At 47.4% G+C, this 18,167-nt stretch overlaps 1 protein-coding gene across 1 annotated transcript in view; it reads left to right on the forward strand.

The window, feature by feature from the left end:
* Positions 1–6,910: 6,910 nt before the first annotated feature.
* The window catches only part of LOC119378316 (phospholipid-transporting ATPase ABCA1), a gene marked incomplete at its 3' end in the record, with an annotated part of 23,630 nt that continues 12,373 nt past the window's right edge, over positions 6,911–18,167 (forward strand). The window contains exons 1-8 of the mRNA XM_049411743.1: positions 6,911–6,931; positions 8,123–8,289; positions 8,488–8,735; positions 9,457–9,761; positions 11,516–11,749; positions 12,466–12,753; positions 13,544–13,775; positions 14,433–14,621. Coding sequence (XP_049267700.1) covers positions 6,911–6,931; positions 8,123–8,289; positions 8,488–8,735; positions 9,457–9,761; positions 11,516–11,749; positions 12,466–12,753; positions 13,544–13,775; positions 14,433–14,621 — 1,684 coding nt within the window. The remainder of the gene's footprint in view (positions 6,932–8,122; positions 8,290–8,487; positions 8,736–9,456; positions 9,762–11,515; positions 11,750–12,465; positions 12,754–13,543; positions 13,776–14,432; positions 14,622–18,167) is intronic.

Here is an 18,167-nt window from a genome sequence, read left to right on the forward strand (position 1 = left end):
ATTCCTCTACCCCTCGCCACGAGAAAACCGCGCGAGCAGACAGCGGAAGGGCAAGCTTCTCCCATGCGCAAATATAAGAAGAAGCGAGCGAGCTCGCCGACGACTTTTAAATGCGCCCGTCGGGCTCCAAGCGCCACCTCGCTGGTAATGAAGAAACGTTTATTATCGCCTGCTGTCTCTGAGTCCGTCCAGCGCTAAATGGTGTGTATATAACGCTCGCCGTTAGCTACGTGGAGGATCTGCGTTTCGTGGCGTAGTGGATAGCGCCGCTCGCTGCGGATCAAGAGGTCCCTGGTTCGATTCCGCGCTTTGGAAGCATTTTTCTGAGTTATTTTTCTTTGTGGCCTTTATATTTATATACATACTTATACATATACGGTGCATGACGGCGGCGACGGCGACGGCGACGGCAAAATCCAGTCGAGACTGTCCATATAATTGCTATCGCAATAAAAATCATTTCTGGACAAAGACTCCTTCACACTTTTCTTGGATTTAGGAGAAGAACTGCGCTTCTTGTGAGTTGGAGATATGGTGCGTTTCAGCATTCGGGCATCCATGTCTACATCCTGAATACTCTGAGAGCCGGAATCGGACAGACATTCTTGATCAGACATTCGTGAGTTAGAAGCTTGCTTGACATTAATACTAGAAGTACCTGATAGAGACCCAAGTGAAGACTTATTTAGTACCAAAGAATTCTGAACGCTCTTGGATAACTGCTCCGAAATGCCAGATAACTGCGCCGAAATCACTTGAGCCAATGTCTCTGATATGTTCAGCAGAAGTTTTTCTAGGGACTTTTCCACTACTTTCTCTACAATCGAAGAAATTGACTGAGTAAGTGATGCATCCATATTGAAAGACTGACGGGCTGTAACGCCTGCATATCCTTGTGTTCTACTCTGAACCTCAGCAAGAGCTTCTCTGCGCGAGCATCGCCTTCTCTCAATGATGTCAAGGACCTGCATTTCTTTAGCCTTCGCAGGACAATCGGAGTGATCAGCTGTGCGAGTGGCTTGGCATAAGCAGCAGGATTCATTAGTTGAGGTACAATCATCAGCACTGTATTCAGCCCCACATTTACGACATCGTACATTTGACCGACAACCGTTCGCACTATATGACCATAGCGCCAGCATTTACCACATTGGAGAGGTCGAGGAGCAAGGGGTTCAACTCTGTAGATTAATGGCCATGCTTTGATTTCTGATGGACGCGATGTCCCTGCAAATGTGGCGATAACTGACTCGGTTGGAATCCTAAGATTGTTCACTTGCCTGTTACACCGATAAACGGAAACTGCACCTGCCTCTGAAAAAACATCCAAGATTTCCGCCGGGCTAAGGCTGGCGTCGACTCCACGGATTAGGCCTTTGCAGCAAGCAAGGTGGGGTGGAATGAAACAGCTCACCGGTTGTGAAGCAAAAGACGAGCACTTTAGAAGGTCCTGAAGACAGGCCTGGTCTGGGGAGCAGCAGAGAATGCCGCCACGTCCGAACTGTCGGACCTCAGTTATCTGCAGATAATGTGGGGTCACCTTGTGAAGCTCAGACTGGATGGCCTTGGGATTCTTCATGTGAATAACTCCACCATTCGTAGGAACCAAAGCAACAGGAACGGCACTGATGCCTCCACGCAAGAAGAGGTCCAATGGTACATCCTGAGCGGGGATTGAAGCAGACCAGAGGGAAGCCCTCTGGCCCGGAGATGAGACAGACATCAAAAAAGGAAAGAAATCACACTTAAAAGCGTTATCAAATTATACTGGAAATTAAACAGATAAGAAGAACAGTAACCGCCGGTATCAAGACCAAAGAAAATTCCCGCAAGTGGCTTCACCACAAGAAGAGGACAGCAGCAGCAGTCGAACGTTGCTCGCCGCAGCGACGCAGCCAATCAGCTCTTCAGGTTGCACTTCTTCTTCATCACAGAAGCTTTAGTTAGCCCGCGAACTTCAGCATTTTGCCCGATCACGGCCCCACAAACTTGAGCTGCCTGGACAGGTGGTGCCATCTGGTGGTGGAATGCGCAACCAGGCAAGCAAAGAGCTCAACAGGTGTGTCCACTTCATCGAAGAGGAATGGCCATTATAGTTAGCCTTCAAATGCGTCGGAATCGCAGCTCTCATTTTCCGAGAGCTCAGCTTGTGGACGTGACACGGTCAGTCACAGACAAGAATTCCGACGGAGTCACTTTTCAACTGAGCGTCTGCTCTTCGCCGCTTTCGCAGCTTTCATACTACGCGCTGGCGGGGCAGGCATGCCTTGCACGATTTCCGGTTTTGTCCCCACTTATACGTCCGCGAAGACAGTATTCTCGGTTGGGTTTCGGTTTCGATGTTGAGCTTTTTTGCTTATATAAAATTATTCTCCAATTTGCCGAGTATTTCTGCTATCGGAACCGTGACAGGAGTGTCTCAGGAACATAAAAGCACCATTACTTTGATATGGCCAAAAAATCGCCGGAGTTGGCTTTTAAGTGGAACGCCTCCCTATTCTTCAGTACGGTACAAGCTTACCAGTGGCGTAGCCAGGGGGTGGCACACCAGGCTCGTGCCCCCCCCCTCCCGAAGTTATATTTTGCCATGGCATACAGAGCACAAAATGACACTCGACCACATCTGCCTGCCCGGCCCCCAATTAAGATCAGGGAAGTGCCCCCCCCCCCCCGAAAAAAATGTGCTGCCTATGCCCCTGGAGCTTACAGACTGTCAAGCGCGGCTTGGCATACACTGCATGTCACTCACTATGCTCCAGCAGCATTTCTATATGGCGAAATGCTATAATGCTCGCGTGCTTGAAATTATGCGCTGTTTAAAAGTGCCCCAGGTATTAATGATTTAATCCGTCACCTTTAATAAAGCCACGAACCAAACCGAAAAAAAAAACTTACTGTCTTAATGTTCGCACAGTGCCTTGATTACCTTGCAAATATTCTGCAGGATTAAGTGAAGCCCCCACTTCCATGAAGCGAACAAAAAAGTAAATCACTAGACCAGTCTCTGCAGAAATTCAGGATTGCCGGAATCAATACTTTGGATTCTTCAAACTCAACTCTCGCACTTGGCGTCCCATGACATCCCTGAAGGAGGCCGTAACGCTCTTTCCTGTTCCGTGTTTCGATAACCTTTCAGTTTCTTTACGATAAAATTTCGTAGTCTTTTCTGAGTCCTAGAAGAAAGCACTTTAAATGTAGACATGTTTAGCTCTTCTGTCCTTTCTTTCGACACCTAACCGTACAAAGGCTGTGCATTAGCGAGTGCGACACATTGCCCTCTCCCCAAATAACCAAAACCATGAGCAAAATCTGTATAGAACGGGTCTTATCTGACAGCAAGTGCTCGCAGGTAACCTAAATACTGAATCACGGAGCCCGTGCTGCCGAAGGAGTGATGCTGAAGTCGGTGGAACAGAAACAGAAAGGATCATCCACGCACGCAAATACGCATGCTGAAGTGTCCTTTCTGTTTACGTGAATGCTTCTAGAAGAAAAAAAAAACGAAAGAAAGAGCCGGCATTGTATTGTCTTTCCCGCTATCGACAAATGTAGGACCCTCTGCGACAATGCTGCTCTTGCGAGGAGAGGAACGTGTTTGTATTATTGATTCGCCTCGTGCGCGCTCCTTTCTGTCAAGCTTCGTTTGTGTACTCTTCGGCCGGTCCCCGCATTTTCTTTGCGACGAAGCCGCGCATTCTCCTTTAGAACATTGTAGCCCTTGTAGAAATTGAATCACCTCTCACGCACGAAGACTTCAATCCGAGGTAACACGTTGTAGCTGTCGAAGGAACACCTATAGGTAGACATGCGAAAACATGCTCGTCCACTATCGTTTAAACTTGAAAAAACCCAAAGCGTTTCAAGGGACACGTATATAAGACTACGCCGAAAGCGCGCTCTTACGTGGAAGCTGTTCGTGAAGCACGAATCAACACGATATAAAAAAAAATCACTTTAAGGTGCGTGTTCTCCGGACCGTGGCTTAGTCGCTTCCCGTGTCAGCGAATTTGAGCGTGAAAGCAAAGCAGTTCGGGGATTTCCCTCTTGTAGCTGTAACGTGTACACGATACAAGCCCAGAGCCGCCGTCTCTTATTTCGTGCTCGTTCCTCGACTTGTAACGCATTTTACCCGGATTGTCTGGGCTTGCACTTTTGGATTCCATCACGTTCGGTTCCTAGCCTTGAGTTCACCCATGGCAGCGTGCATAGGTAGAGGACGTAGGGACGGTTGGAAGTATAAGTTAAGCCTTTCGCAAAGTAATACGCCTCAAAAAAACCGTGCCTGGCCCCGTAAGTAGTATCAGGTGAGGGCGGTGATGCTTCAATGACACGATTGTGTAAATGGACGCATTCGCTCGAAGTGGGCACGCTTTCGCTCTACCGCTTCAACACGCTCAACCACTTTGGCCGTGGCTTGTGTTCGAATACATTGAATGATAATGGCGTAGGAATTGCTCTGAGGCAACAGCGTACACTAACGTACGGACACTGTGTAAACAGCTGGACCAGGCTGGAGGGTGGGAGCGCGAGCTCGCAGTCCAGCCTCTTTGCGCAATTAGCCTACTGGTGTAGTGCTAATAGCACGACAATTGCTCTTCACTGCTTCTGCTGAGGAATATGTAGGTAGCACGGCTACCGTCCCCACGTTTGGGTCACGTACCACGGCGGGACCTCTCGCCGGTTGAAGACACACACTCTGATTGGTCGCTGTGGGTGTTCTACCTCCAAGAAGATGTCACGCGAGGCAGCTGAGTAGCATGAGCTACCCGAGGGTTTCTGGAAAGTGCCGCACACACGTAAAACCAGAGAGGGAGAGAGAGCTCTTATTGAAAAGCAGAGAATTTAGCTGGCGTGTAGCAAATCGCTGACTTGCTACTCTGCGTGGGGAACGGCGATTGGAGACTGAAAGACAGGAAAAGTAAAGAGAAATCACGAGACGTTAAAATAGAATAAAAAGTTATATAACAGACTAAGTGTTTAGTTTTTTGGGCTGGGGACGTGCGCTGATGGAGCCTCTCATTGCGTGGTTTCAAGATGCAACTAAAGGTTGTCGAGCTGACCGATACTGTCTAAATATGCGAATAGAAGTTTCGTCACACGCCTCTGTTGCGTGAGGCAGGCTAAATTACCCAAGACTCTATGAACATTGCATGCATTCGTAAAACCAGTAATGGCGACTAACACGTTCAAAGAAACTAAACTGGGAAAATCTGCAGGACTGTGATGTTTGGCGAGGTAGGCGGCGCCTTGACACCCTGTCCCTTGTACAGCTTGCAGAGCGAGGAAAACGTCGGGGATGGCAGTAGCTCCGCATATGTTTGAAGGATTTAAGAACGCCTTTGTGGCATGAGATTCCTGAGGCCTATGAATAAGTACCGAGGTCATACACCGATTACTTAGAAAGGCGTTTCAGGTCCCTCCTGCTCATCACGAACGCAGTGATCACTGCTCACTAATTTTTCCCGCAGTGCAGACAAGGGAAAGTGGATGTACGTACATACAGTAAACATTATAAGTATAGTGTACGTTCTAGTACACTATGATTATTAGTATTGTGCTTGCTGGTCTGACAGAAGATGAGTTAAGGATGAGCATTTGAAGAAGATGAAGACGACGCTTTTCGCAACGATTTTTTTTAACACCGAAGGTGTTTAAGCTTCGGTGTAAATTGGTCATTTCCCTTCGTTTGCCCGACTTCACACCAATATTCCAGGCAGAATTAATCGCAATTATTCTTTCTTTGCGTAAACTCCCAGCACATATCTCTTCAGCAGTTATATTAACGGATTCCTTGTCTGTGTGTACGGCATTAACAGTGCCACAGCCGTCGAGCTGCCTAACGGAATTTTTACTCATATATGCCCAATCACGTACGGCACGTCCGGTTGGTTTGGGTACCAGGCCACACTGAACTGATATTAAATGAAGCGGCGGACACTCTGGCGGCAGCATCCCTCAAAGGACCGGTCATAAATTTTCTGAGGCCGTCCTCTAATAACACGATCGCACGATTCCGAAATGTTTGTCTGCAAGAGGAACGTACTAAATCTTCTGTCCCAAACAATGCATATTTTCAGCACCTTAGGTTTCCGTGGAATAGCACATGGTGTACTACAAGTCAATGGGAGGTAACCTTAACTAGACTGCGATGCAAAATGCCGTCACTAAATTTTTATTTACACAGGCCCTGGTTTCGTTCCTTCCCCCTAACTGTAATTATTGTAATCAAGCAGAAACAACTAGAGCACTACTTCACAGAATGTCGCAGATACCAAAACATAAGCCAAAGATTTCTTAAACCACCTTTTCAAAAACTTGGCCTTGAGCTTTCCACATCGGCATTACTCTCCCTGGGGGCGTCGGCACTGGGGCAATGCAACAGGGGCATATATGATGCCATATTCATTTATATTAAAGAAACAAAGAGACTGCCATGTTAATATGTGTGAGGCTGTTAATATGCGTGCCTTACCTAAATTTCTGTAATTGCTTATTTATTTAATTCTATTATTTAACACTCGTTTAATGAATATTTGATTTAAAAAAGTAAAAAAATCAAAATTACCCTAACATTTTTGCTTTACTACAAATTATCTTTTTCGCATATTCCTTTTATTTTATTTTTTCACAAAGTCTACTGCCGCACGCTTCGTGGCCTGATCCTCCGTAGTGGGTTGAAGCTATTCCCCTAAGGAACCAACCAACCAACCAACCAACTAGCCGTAATGTGTCCGACCCTATCTTGAAAAATAAACGGGTATGTGCCACAGAAAGTGGGTAAATCCCACTACTCACCACTGGTCTACTAAAAAAGAAGAAGGCAAGAGTTAGGCCGACGCTAGGGAACGGGAAAGGCAACGGCGGCTACGAGAAGACCCCGAAGCGATAAAAGGCCTACGCCAACGACGACATGCCCGCAGACCTACAAGAGGTGCGAACGCTTGTTTTCAGCGCGTCTTTGTCTTTGGTTGACCATCCATATCGTGTCTGTGACTGTATGAGAAGTGCGAACGCTTGGTTTCAGTGCGAGTTTCTGTCTCTGGAGTTTGGACATCCGTGTTGTGTCGGTGACTGTGTGTGGTTTAACTCTAACCGTCTCTGCGCTGCGAATCAACGTAGAAACAACAAAGCATCACCTAGCTAAAGCCTAGCAACGACCTAAAAGCAACCTAGAAACAACCCTCATCACCTGGCTAAGGCCTATAAACAACCTAGAAGCAGCCAGATTAGTCTTCAGAATCGTCCAGTTTCGCGCTTTAAGGCTTGCTAATTTTTTCAATGCCTTATTCGTTTCTGCTTCGATGAGAATTCACTATATACGATTTATTTACAATCGATTTAATCCTTAACCTTTCTGTTTACGATGGTAGATAGTGTTTAGTGCAATTTTATTTATATCTTCTTGTGCATTTTCTTGACTAACTACGGTGTGGTCGATCACCCTTGTGGTTATAATGCAGTTTTCTTAGGCAGCCACAACAATTGTTATTGAGGAAACAACAACCACCACAACAATTGGCGAATGAGCGCGAGGCAGGGCTCTCGTGGTAGTGTGGCCGTGCCGATCGAACGCGAGCTCGTGGAACCAGCCTGGCAGAGGCATAGGGACCGTCGGTCTTTTCTTTGAGACCCGCGGTTGGGCAGACTCCTGGTGAGACCCGCCTGAGAAGGCCGTTTCCTTCAAGCAATCTAGACAAGGTACGATGCTGTTGCGAAGGGCAGACCATCGCTGAAAGGGGACTCCAGCTGCATCAGACGGGAGTAACGGAGCAGCGTGTAAGGTGGACAACCCTCGCGAAGACCACCAAAACGGGAGCCGAGACGCCCGAAAGCCGGACGGCCCTGAACTCGGCCTTTCACCCGACAGCTTCGAAGCCCTCCTCTTAAACCGAACCGTCGTCTCTCAGAGTCCAGCAGTGCAAGATGAAGTACGCTTGGACGCCGACTGCGGACAGATTCTAGTCGACGTTGCGTCCGTCGCTTGCGGGCTCGAGGAGTCTTTATTTCCGAAACGTCGTCCAGGCGACTTCTCGGCAGCACATCATGTCAGTGCGCGAAATCAGTCCGCTAGCTCGTCGAAGCACAAGCGTGCCTCCAAATTAACAAGGTCGCGCGCCTGTAGAAAACGTACCGGGCCTCCTGTCCCCTGGCCATCGGTGCGAACCTCCCCGACAGACGAGTTCCATCCTGCGGATTCTTGCCAGCCGTCATTGGAGGCCTTCCCGCCGCCACAGCAACCATCCGCGGAGCCTTCGGCACCACCGCCACCAGCGTTACCTGCGGCTACAAGTGAGCTTCCGGTCGAATCCGTACAACCAGCACCACGAGAATGCATTTCTGCTGCGCCTGAGCAGGACCCAGGTTCACACAGAGGGCCGGAGACTTTTCGTGAACTCGACAGTCTATTGACAGCGCCCTTCTCTCTAGAGCCCGCACCGCACGAATCGTGTGCTGGCATCGGAATCTAGACTTTCCCTTGTGACCCAGTCTTCCGCCCAGCAGGCGTCGTCCAAGGCTCCGAAGCACGGTGATAAGGCAAAAAAGCAAGCCTCGAAGAACGGTGCCCAAACAGACAACGAGAAAGGCAACGCTTCCTGACAAGCTAAAGGACATACGCATCAAAATCAAGAAGTGGAAGAGATCGCGGCCAAAGAAGCCACCCCAGGCCGAAGACAAAGTCGCCAATCCTTCTGCGAAAACTTGCGACTCCAAGGAGGCCGATTCGTTTGCGCTGCGTAAGTCGTAAGCTAGTGCATGCAATGATATTATTGACAAGCTACTAGCCGGCTTATGCATGTTGTGAAGTCACTGCAGTCAAACTTATTATCTGTGAAAAGTGCCGGATGCATGCCGAGTCCTATACGTTACTATTAACAATATAGCTCAAAGCAGACCTCAAACCATCGCTTCGGGTTTTATAGTTTCCCTGTTAGGCAAGGACTGAAATGTGAAATTAGTCAAGGGTTAATAATAAGGCAACACTGAAATCACCGAGACATAAAAAACTCTAGGTTGCGGCTAAGGATCTTGCCTATCATGTATTTTCTCTAGTGTTCTTGGTTTTTACAGGTAACTTGATAAAAATAAATAGCTACTAATAGGGTTGGTATGTATCATCCTTTAAGCTTAGTAACTGCAGGAATATTTCTTCTTCATTATAAGCGACAGTATGTCGCGGTTGCTTGAACACAACCGCAACTCGCAGGACCCCTATCACGGATCTCTGAAGTCCTATAGTTGCAACCGACATCAAGCCAATGTCTCCAGCAGTAACCTATATTTATATTATGCAAGCGGGTTATGTTTTAAATGCTCCCTCGTGGTTTGAGACGCCACCGAAGCTTCCGAAACCTATTACGCAATGTTCAACCGCACACTGCCTAAAGACAGTGAAAGTGCAGCCATGTTGCACCTTGACGAAAAGCCTCGAAAGAATTCTTCTACTCTCGCTTGCAGCAACGACGTTCTTGTCCCGTGCGCTGCACATTCGCGTGCCAGAAATGGGCAGCTCTATCCGCCAATTATACATAATCCTATGGAAAGACATCTACATCAACCAAATCCGGCGTCACGTTGTGTGGACCTTGCTCGAGCTGGCGTTCGCCGTCATCGCTATGTACGGTATCGGCAAGGACAGCCTAGAGCAGCGCTTCGGCGGCCCCATTCCAGAGGAGGCCTTCGCACGCGTCCAGCCACTCCAGCTTTGGGAACACACCGCCACCAAGATACTCTACACGCCCGACGTGGAACTGCTCGCCAAGGTGGGTGCATTAACACTTGCGCTTCGTCACTCACGTTTAAACACAGTTTCTTTTAAAAGGCCACATTAACTTCCCGTAATCACGTGATGCCGTTTGCGGTAATAATTCGCGCCCAATCTTGTTAAATAAAAGATGTCCCAATTAAAGCAAGCGCTCGAACGAGTGTGGGCAGCGATAGTGGAGTATGAAAACGCACATCCCTTAAACATTTATACTGATCCGGAGGGGGAAAGCAGATAAACCCATGGTTGTTATCGCAAGCACATATGCGCCCTCAGAACTACATAACAGAGAGATGATTATTGATGCCCTAGCCTGATTGATTTCAAAAGCAGCGACTACAGTGGTACGCAACGTACAAAGAAAAAGTAGACTCCAGGCAGCAAATGACATATTAAACAAACGAAAACAGCATGAAAGTGTCGAAGTGAAGAGATAAAAAAATTAATTGATCTGTCTGAGCTGATAAACAAGAAATATGGAATAATCAGCTATAAAACGTCGCAAATATTAATGAACCTGTACAAAACGGGCTGTTGCGCAATCAGTGAGAACGAAGGTTGCCACAGGAAATAGCAACATATGCGGTGCAAAAGATAAGCGAGATATTCTCATTGGCAATGTCGATGAGTTATTAAATGCACACTGCTTCCCCACTGACTTGTACAGGACAGGCGGCAGCCACACCAAGCTTTTAATTGGAAGTAACAATCAACAGTATGCAAGATTTTTATGTGTACATGTTCTACCTTGGCGCTTTTGCAAAGCATGTTCAGCTGAAAAGTAGCTGAAGATGGAATTTTCGGCCTTGAGCAGCGAGTGAGGACACCGTAGTATTGCACAATTTGCTACGACCGCAAACTTTTGTGAGATTCCAAGTTTTATCAAATCGAGTGGTCCAAAGGCATTTGATGTAAACAGTACACATTTTCTCAAATACAAATGCTGAGGCCGGCATCTCGTTGCCGACAATAGCGAAATGGCTTTATGTATTTTGTGACATGACGCAAGTTTATTCAAGGTAGTGAGCACCGACGGGAAAGCAGCGGCAGTTCATCCTTTTCGTAATACGCCCAGATCGTTTGTGTGATGTTCAAAGTCCTAGAGTAACTAGAAGGCAACGATCTATGTATTGCTCAAAGCTGTTCGTGCATGCCAATGGTGTAACTCTGGTGGAGTTACTGTGGTTCACTAGAAGAAAAGTTGGGAGCCTTTCCCCTATCGAAAAATAGGGGCAAGCGAAGCTTGGCGGGTGCGGGCCTGGCCGTATTACATCTGTTTATTTCTTCCTATTGCATTGCGTAATGCTCCATCCAAATTTTTTCTTCCTCCACGCTGGGAGTTGGGATTTCATCCACGGGATTAGCAGCTTAACATGCCTGTTGCTACAGGCAACAAAAAAACGACTGTTATGCGTTCGCATCCAGGCAACAATGAAAATGCGACAACGTGAAATGACAAGCCACCTCGATAAAAGACCAGATTGCCGTAACAGAAACGGCTGACCGTCGACAAGCCCATGATCGAGAGATCATCAATTATTGGAAAATGGCGCGTACAAATACGTATGCGACCGGCGTACATTTAAAGACCGCATTTCTGTACACTTGCCGGCGCTGGGGTTTTCGCGCACTATGCCGCCGCCGCCATCGAAATCGGTAAATCACAATAAGCTTCGCTTGGAAAAGATATTTTGGTGACGCGTAAAAACCTGTGAAATGTAGCATCCAGTCACGTTGTCCTGACACGCGCAGGTAATACGCAAGGTTCGCGAGGACCTGTCCATCGAGTCAGCAGAAGCGGTGGCAACGCCGAGCGAACTAGACGACCGTGTGGAGCGGGGCTTCGACCATTACGGCTCCGTAGTGGGTGTCGCCTTCGAGGAGGACCTCAGCGACGTGCACAACTTGCCGGACCAGATGCGGTACCGCGTCCGTATGCAAGGCCGCGGATTCGACATACACCTACGATACTGGAAGGATCTGGAGGTAACGCACGTATACGGTACAGAGCATGGCTTTGAATTCAAATTCCCAGATAGTATTTGGGCCCTTTAAATAGCGAGATAGAGGGGACAATGCCCTATCACAGGACGACTGTCTAGCAAGTGATAGCACGCGAAGACTAAAGCTAAGATCTGTACATCAGTAACTTTTTTTAGAACTACAGAGTTTCCATTAGCGTTGGCATTACCACTGAGAGTTCCTTGAAATGACTTCCAAAAGCAGGTACCCTCCAACGCCCCTTTCCTTTAAAAAAAAGCTAGCACACAAAACACACTATCATATGGCAGATCCCATGCGGTCGACACAAGTGAGCAACTGTACAGAAATATTGTGTGGCAATAAGATGGTACAGTGGCAGTACAACAGGGCTTTCACCTGTCCTTTCAGTGCCTGTGGCTTGAGGCCCGTGTGCTTACATTTAGGTGCACATGAAAGAACTCCACGTGGTCAAAATTTCCAAGAGCCCTCGACTACCGCGTCCCTCATGATCACATCGTGTATTTGGGACATCAAGCGCCTACAGTTATGATTTTACCTATGCTAGCTTTTGAGTCTAGGTTTTCAATGCTCCCTTTTCCCGATTAACACTAGGCCTGCAATGTGCTCTGGTGTAGCTCTACGCATCATATACAAGCTCGAGCACCTGTTTTGGCAAGAAAACGTCTGAAGCGGTCTTTGCTCGTACGCACTTGCCTCAGACTCCCGGCCCGCTGCCCGTGTACTCGACGAGCGAGATGAACGCCTTGCTGCCCCTGCAGTACTCTCTGGAGCACCACATGCTGCACCAAATTTTGGTGGCACTGTTCGGCGAGGCGACGGCTGAGCCGGTTCAACTGCAGCTGCAGCGCTTTCCCTATCCGGCTTACTATCCCGAGGGCTTCAACAGCACCTACAGCCGCATGGTGTTTCACTTCGGCGTCGGCTTTCTGCTTCCGTTCGCCTCGGTCGTCGCCAAGATCACGGATGAGAAGTGCTCCGGAATGCGGGTACGCCGCGCAGTTCCATCAGCCGAGCTAGTTCTAAAGCTTTGCCAGAGACAGGGTCGTAAGCTAGGTCAGTTATACAGGACTAAATCTAGTTAGTAAATAGACTTGAAACAACCCGTCCACATAGTTCTAGCTACTCGGGGAGTTGTTCCGCTTGTCTGATACCACTAATCGCCACAACATAGGTTTCTTTAGTTTGTGCTCTGTGTCTTCTGTTCTCATATTATCTGTACAGCAGCACCGGGACCAAACAGAGCAGACGACGCAAGCGCAAACGCTTCAATTAGGTTACTTCAGAAAAATGTCCTACTTAAGTACATCATCGTCAGAAGACCCCTCTGGTGGCGGAACAGAAAAATTCTGAATCAGTACCAAGTCGCCCAGCTGTAAGGTCTTCTGCTCTGTGTATCGTGCAACGTATGTCACGTGATGTCACCAGTTCGAACGAGACGGAAATTCGGGAAGATGGTGGCCTAAACTGATGAAAAATCGCTGACAGGAAATATCAGTGGAAGCAACGTTGTAAGAACAGGACTCCTCTTCGTCACTGCACCAACGCTTACGAAGACGAGTCCTCTCGTCGAAATGTTCTCTCAAGCAATGTCCCCTGTTCAACAAGTTTTCACTATAATGCTATCAAGAGGCACCGTGCGTTCAGTGTGCTCATGCGGTGTAGCCATGTCTAAGCTTGCACCAACTCTTCAGGACGAAATGATCCGTCAGTTTCTTGCACTTAACATAAACCTCCGACCTGGTTCTGAGCATGTCGAATCGTGGTTTGCTCACGCAGGAGCTGCTGAGCATTGCCGGCACGAGCGAGCTAGTCTACTGGGGCAGCCACTTTCTGAGCGCGTCGTTCACCACGCTCCTGCTCAGCTGCGTCTGCATGCTCTTCCTATTCGTGTTCGGCACCGAGCCGGCGCTCAGCTACTCCGACCCGCTGCTCGTCTTCGTCGTGCTCATCACCTTCAACAGCCTCACCATCCTGCACGCCATGTTCGTCTCGGTCCTGCTCACCAGCAGTGAGTCGTCTTATCATCAGTCACCTTGTGCCTAAATTGATCAATGTTGAACCGCAACCCGCAAATTCTCAAGAAAGAACTGATCTGTATGAGCCTACGACCACGAAATCCCTTGTAGAGTCTCGATTTGCCTTTGAGCGGTGAAAGTAACAAAATATCGGTGCACCAATGTGAACAAATTACTTGAGTGAAATATTTTGTATATCTATGATAATGAAAATTCGTCTGGTGACTTCCGGCATCCTGCAATATTTAAAACCTGTTTGATAAGCTAACGATGCCGTTTTCTGCATTCTTAGCATTTTAAATACTTTGACCGATAGAGCAGCTTCCCAATTGGCAGTTTTTGTCAGACCTTTGTCGTTGCCGTATTAGCTTGTTCAGTGCTGCCTTATGTCACTGCGCCGTGTCCCTGTACCCAACCATTGCTGTCGTTATGCGGCAATAGAAACGTGGTGTCGACACCAGCTTTTCATGTTCACGCCGTTCACTTGCAAGCTAAATCTCCCATCTCTCAGACATGTTAGATCGGTGGCCAGATCCTTTATTCCCCATCTCTGTTTCAACAGCCGAGTGATTCCTGTCAGCTATTTCTTTTATCATATTTCTTTGAGAAAGTTGAGTTATGAGGTCTCATTGGTCGTATTCTCCATGCAGGTCGACTGTCGATCATCTTCTCGATGATATACTGGATCTGCAGCATCGCCTTCCCCTATCTGATGCTTCAGAATCCACTGGGCCGTGGCTACTATCTGCGAAGCCGTGCTTCCAAGATAATTACATCCATGTCGCCCGGCATGGGCCTCCATTGGGCATTCATGGTCATCGAGCGATTCGAGAGATTCCGTAAGTGAAAAGAAGGCTCACAAGGTGGCATATTATCACGGGGTTGTGACGGTGAAGAAGGCTGCAGTAAGGCTGGTAAATACAGAACTTTTATTGGGCGAACTCGTGCCCAGAAAATGAAAACTCAAAATACAAGCTATGCACGATGTACACTGATAGGGCCGAGCACAGTCGTCGGTCCATCGGTAATCTGATCTTCGACGGAACGCGCTTTTTTATACATGAATGATCGGAAATTCCGTCGTTATTGCTGGGGCTCGCGTTAGCTACAAAATAAACTGGACTAAAACAATCGAGAAGTTTCCCAAGCATTCCGTCGCGGCCTGCCCTGACCAGTGGTCAGTATTGTGTTGTTTTTTTGCGCGTGAAACTAGGTCACATCAAAATAAAGGAATAAACGCGTGTGGCAGTAATATTCAGCATTTTCTCTTAAGCTAAATCTGTAAACGCGAAATCATTTTTTGTAACTGAGGTGGTGATGACAAACTCGCGTACGTGGTTCTAGCGGCAATAGTTGACCACTGCGCCTTTTCGTTTAAATTAAAATATAACAGAATTAACACACTGTTATTAAATTTAGATGGAAAGCTCCCGATGTTAAAATGTGTCCAGTTGGGAGCCAAATCACTAGCATGCATAAATCGTACGAATAGATTTTGCTTAGTTTTGCCGAGCGCACACCACATCAGACGTATATTTTGCTTAGTGCATGGAAAAATGAAGGTAAATGGCACTTTGGCAAACTTCAATATTCGAAGGTCGCTAAATATAAAATATTAAATTCTCTTCGGACACACTGGAGTAGCAGATGGAGATCTTACAGACGTACGTAAAATATTGTAAGAATGAGGGGTGCGCTGTTCTGTGCGCAAAAAAAAAAAAACAACTTACATTTAAATTTTGGCCAACAGTATGTTTCTTCCTGTCCCACAACGCCTCTTAGATATACGAACGTTATAGAGCGCAATGCTAATCGCTGTGAATAAATGCAAAAACATGATCATGCTTTTCCAAGCGCGTCAAGAAATGCGCGCTATTATGCGAACAAGTCACGCAGCGATAACTCGACGTGAACGACAATTAGACGAGGAGCGCGACGCCACTCGCTTTGTTACTTTACCAAACGCAGCGTAAACACATGCTCGCGTTGTCATTAAGGCGACAAGGGAAAAATAACTGGAGATAAACATGCAGCCTTCTGCGTTTTCACGCAGTTGTTTTCGCTGCATGCTACTTATGTAGTGCTGTGAAGAAAAACTCATGACGCCGCTCAGCGGATTGGTGCTGCCATCGCGGGGCAGCTTCCCGCACTGCTATTTTGGCGGCGTGTTTGAGAGAGGCGTTCACTATGAATAGGACAAGAAGGAAGTTGGGGTGTTAATTAGGAGATGCATGTCATAGAAGTTTCAAAATTCCGCATTTTCCCACTCAGCAGCTAGAGTACCTATATTTACTACGCATACGCCCGGGTGACAGTATGGGTATTTCGGCTTACTCGTAACTAAGTGTGTATTATGAGCCATTTATCTTATAATTAGATTAAGTAATCGAACTGTTTCGTTTGTATCTTAACGCAAAAATGAGGCATATACTTTTGCAACGAAATATTACCTAGATTTCTTTCCATATTGAAGCACGTAAAGTCCTTCAATATCGAAAACAATAAAACTCTACAGACTGTTAAGACTTCCACGCGTTTTAAGAATAGCAAATTAATGTTTTAAGTTACCTGAGAACTTGCCATACAAAGTTCATGCTTATGGTGAGTTCATCGCCGTCCGAAATTCGTGCAATTAAGTGAAAGGTCTCGTCTCACGCGAGAACTGCATGCTATTTTTTTTTCCTTTACACTAACCATAGTGCTAACAAAATTCCTGTAAGACCTTTATTTACATTCACGGAGCTAACTTCCCATGTCGCGCTACCGTTGACATCAAACTCTGCAATGCGGACGCTCGTCGATTTCGACGGCCCGCCCGGGCGAGAGTGGGCTTCGTCGCCACTGTCGTAACTGACGTCCGGACAGCAGATGAGCCAGTAAGATGAGAACTGTTTATTTCAAATGTGCTTTAAGTGGATGAAGCGGCGCCCTTACCTACGCTCAGGGTGGCCGACACGAAAACGGCGCATGCTTTGCTGCTCCACCGGTACGTCACAGCAGTACGTCACTTTATCACACTAACTTATACTTATTAGGTTATTACTCTAAACTTAATAATAATATCTGGGGTTTAACGTCCCAAAACCACGATATGATTATGAGAGACGCCGTAGTGGAGGGCTCCGGAAATTTCGACCACCTGGGGTTCTTTAACGTGCACCTAAATCTAAGTACACGGGCCTCAAACATTTTCGCCTCCATCGAAAATGCAGCCGCCGCAGCCGGGATTCGATCACGCGACCTTCGGTCAGCAGTCTAGCGCCATAACCACTAGACCACCGTGGCGGGGAAGTACTGTAAACTTGGTAACGGATAGATGTGATTTTGCGCACGTTTAGTAAGGGTTGCCAAGTTTAGAGTGTGTGTATTCTAAACTTGGTAACCCTTACTATAGATACACAAAATCGCATCTATCCGTTACGAAGTTTAAAGTATACAGGACACCAGGCCGACTAATACCCTTGTTATACCCTTGTTACACGGACAGCCTAAACCTCGGTTAATGTAACCGCGGTTACGCGTAACCACGGTTCGCTTATGTTACACGGTATGCGAAACCGCGGTTGTACCAAACCGAGCTCGGCTAACCGAGAAAATGGCGGCCTCCATGGAGGACGTGTGTACGCCGCGAGCGTTCGTGAAAAACGAACGAATTGGACTGCACGTACCACAGAAAGCCTGATTAGGTTTTGGGAAAACAATTAGCGTCATCTGCGGAGCACCTCAAGGAATTCGAAAGTGGACGCGGCAATAACAGCCGAGTTGAACGCCGGACTGCCGCCAGACGCAGAGCCATTCACGCCAAAGCAAGTCCGCTTTAACCGAGGTCGCTTGTGCGCCGTGTAACATCGGCGAACCTGTGGTTGGCGCTAACCGTGGTTGGTCGTAACTGCGGTTAACTTGCCTGTGTAACAAGGGTATAATAGGTAACTAACTTTTTTTAAGTACCCAGAACATTTGTCTTAACAGATTGTCTAAGGGAACGTGCGCGCTTTTCCTTTATGGAATAAAAAAAAAGCTCCCAGGGTCCCTTATACATTCGCCTACGACGACTGGAAGGCGAAAGCCATCTTCTTCCTCTTTGTCTTCTCATTCTATGTAGTGATCCTCCCTCGCAACCCTCCGAGAGATTTCTGCATCTAACGTGATTTGGCACTGCCTCCAGGATCGGAGGCGTTGCAAGCTTTCTGCACCGCACGTGGTATTGCACTGCCTCCGTGATCGGCCCACTTTTGGCCAAACGACGGCATGTGATGACGTCATGTGACGTCACGTTTACGTGACATCATGGTGACGTCATAGTGACGCTGTGGTGGTGCCACAAATTTTGGCGATCTGTGACATAATACCATGCATAATACGGTGACGCCATCACGTGATGATTT

The sequence above is a fragment of the Rhipicephalus sanguineus genome, unplaced genomic scaffold (assembly GCF_013339695.2).
Source record: "Rhipicephalus sanguineus isolate Rsan-2018 unplaced genomic scaffold, BIME_Rsan_1.4 Seq779, whole genome shotgun sequence".
Taxonomy (NCBI): Eukaryota; Metazoa; Arthropoda; class Arachnida; order Ixodida; family Ixodidae; genus Rhipicephalus; species Rhipicephalus sanguineus.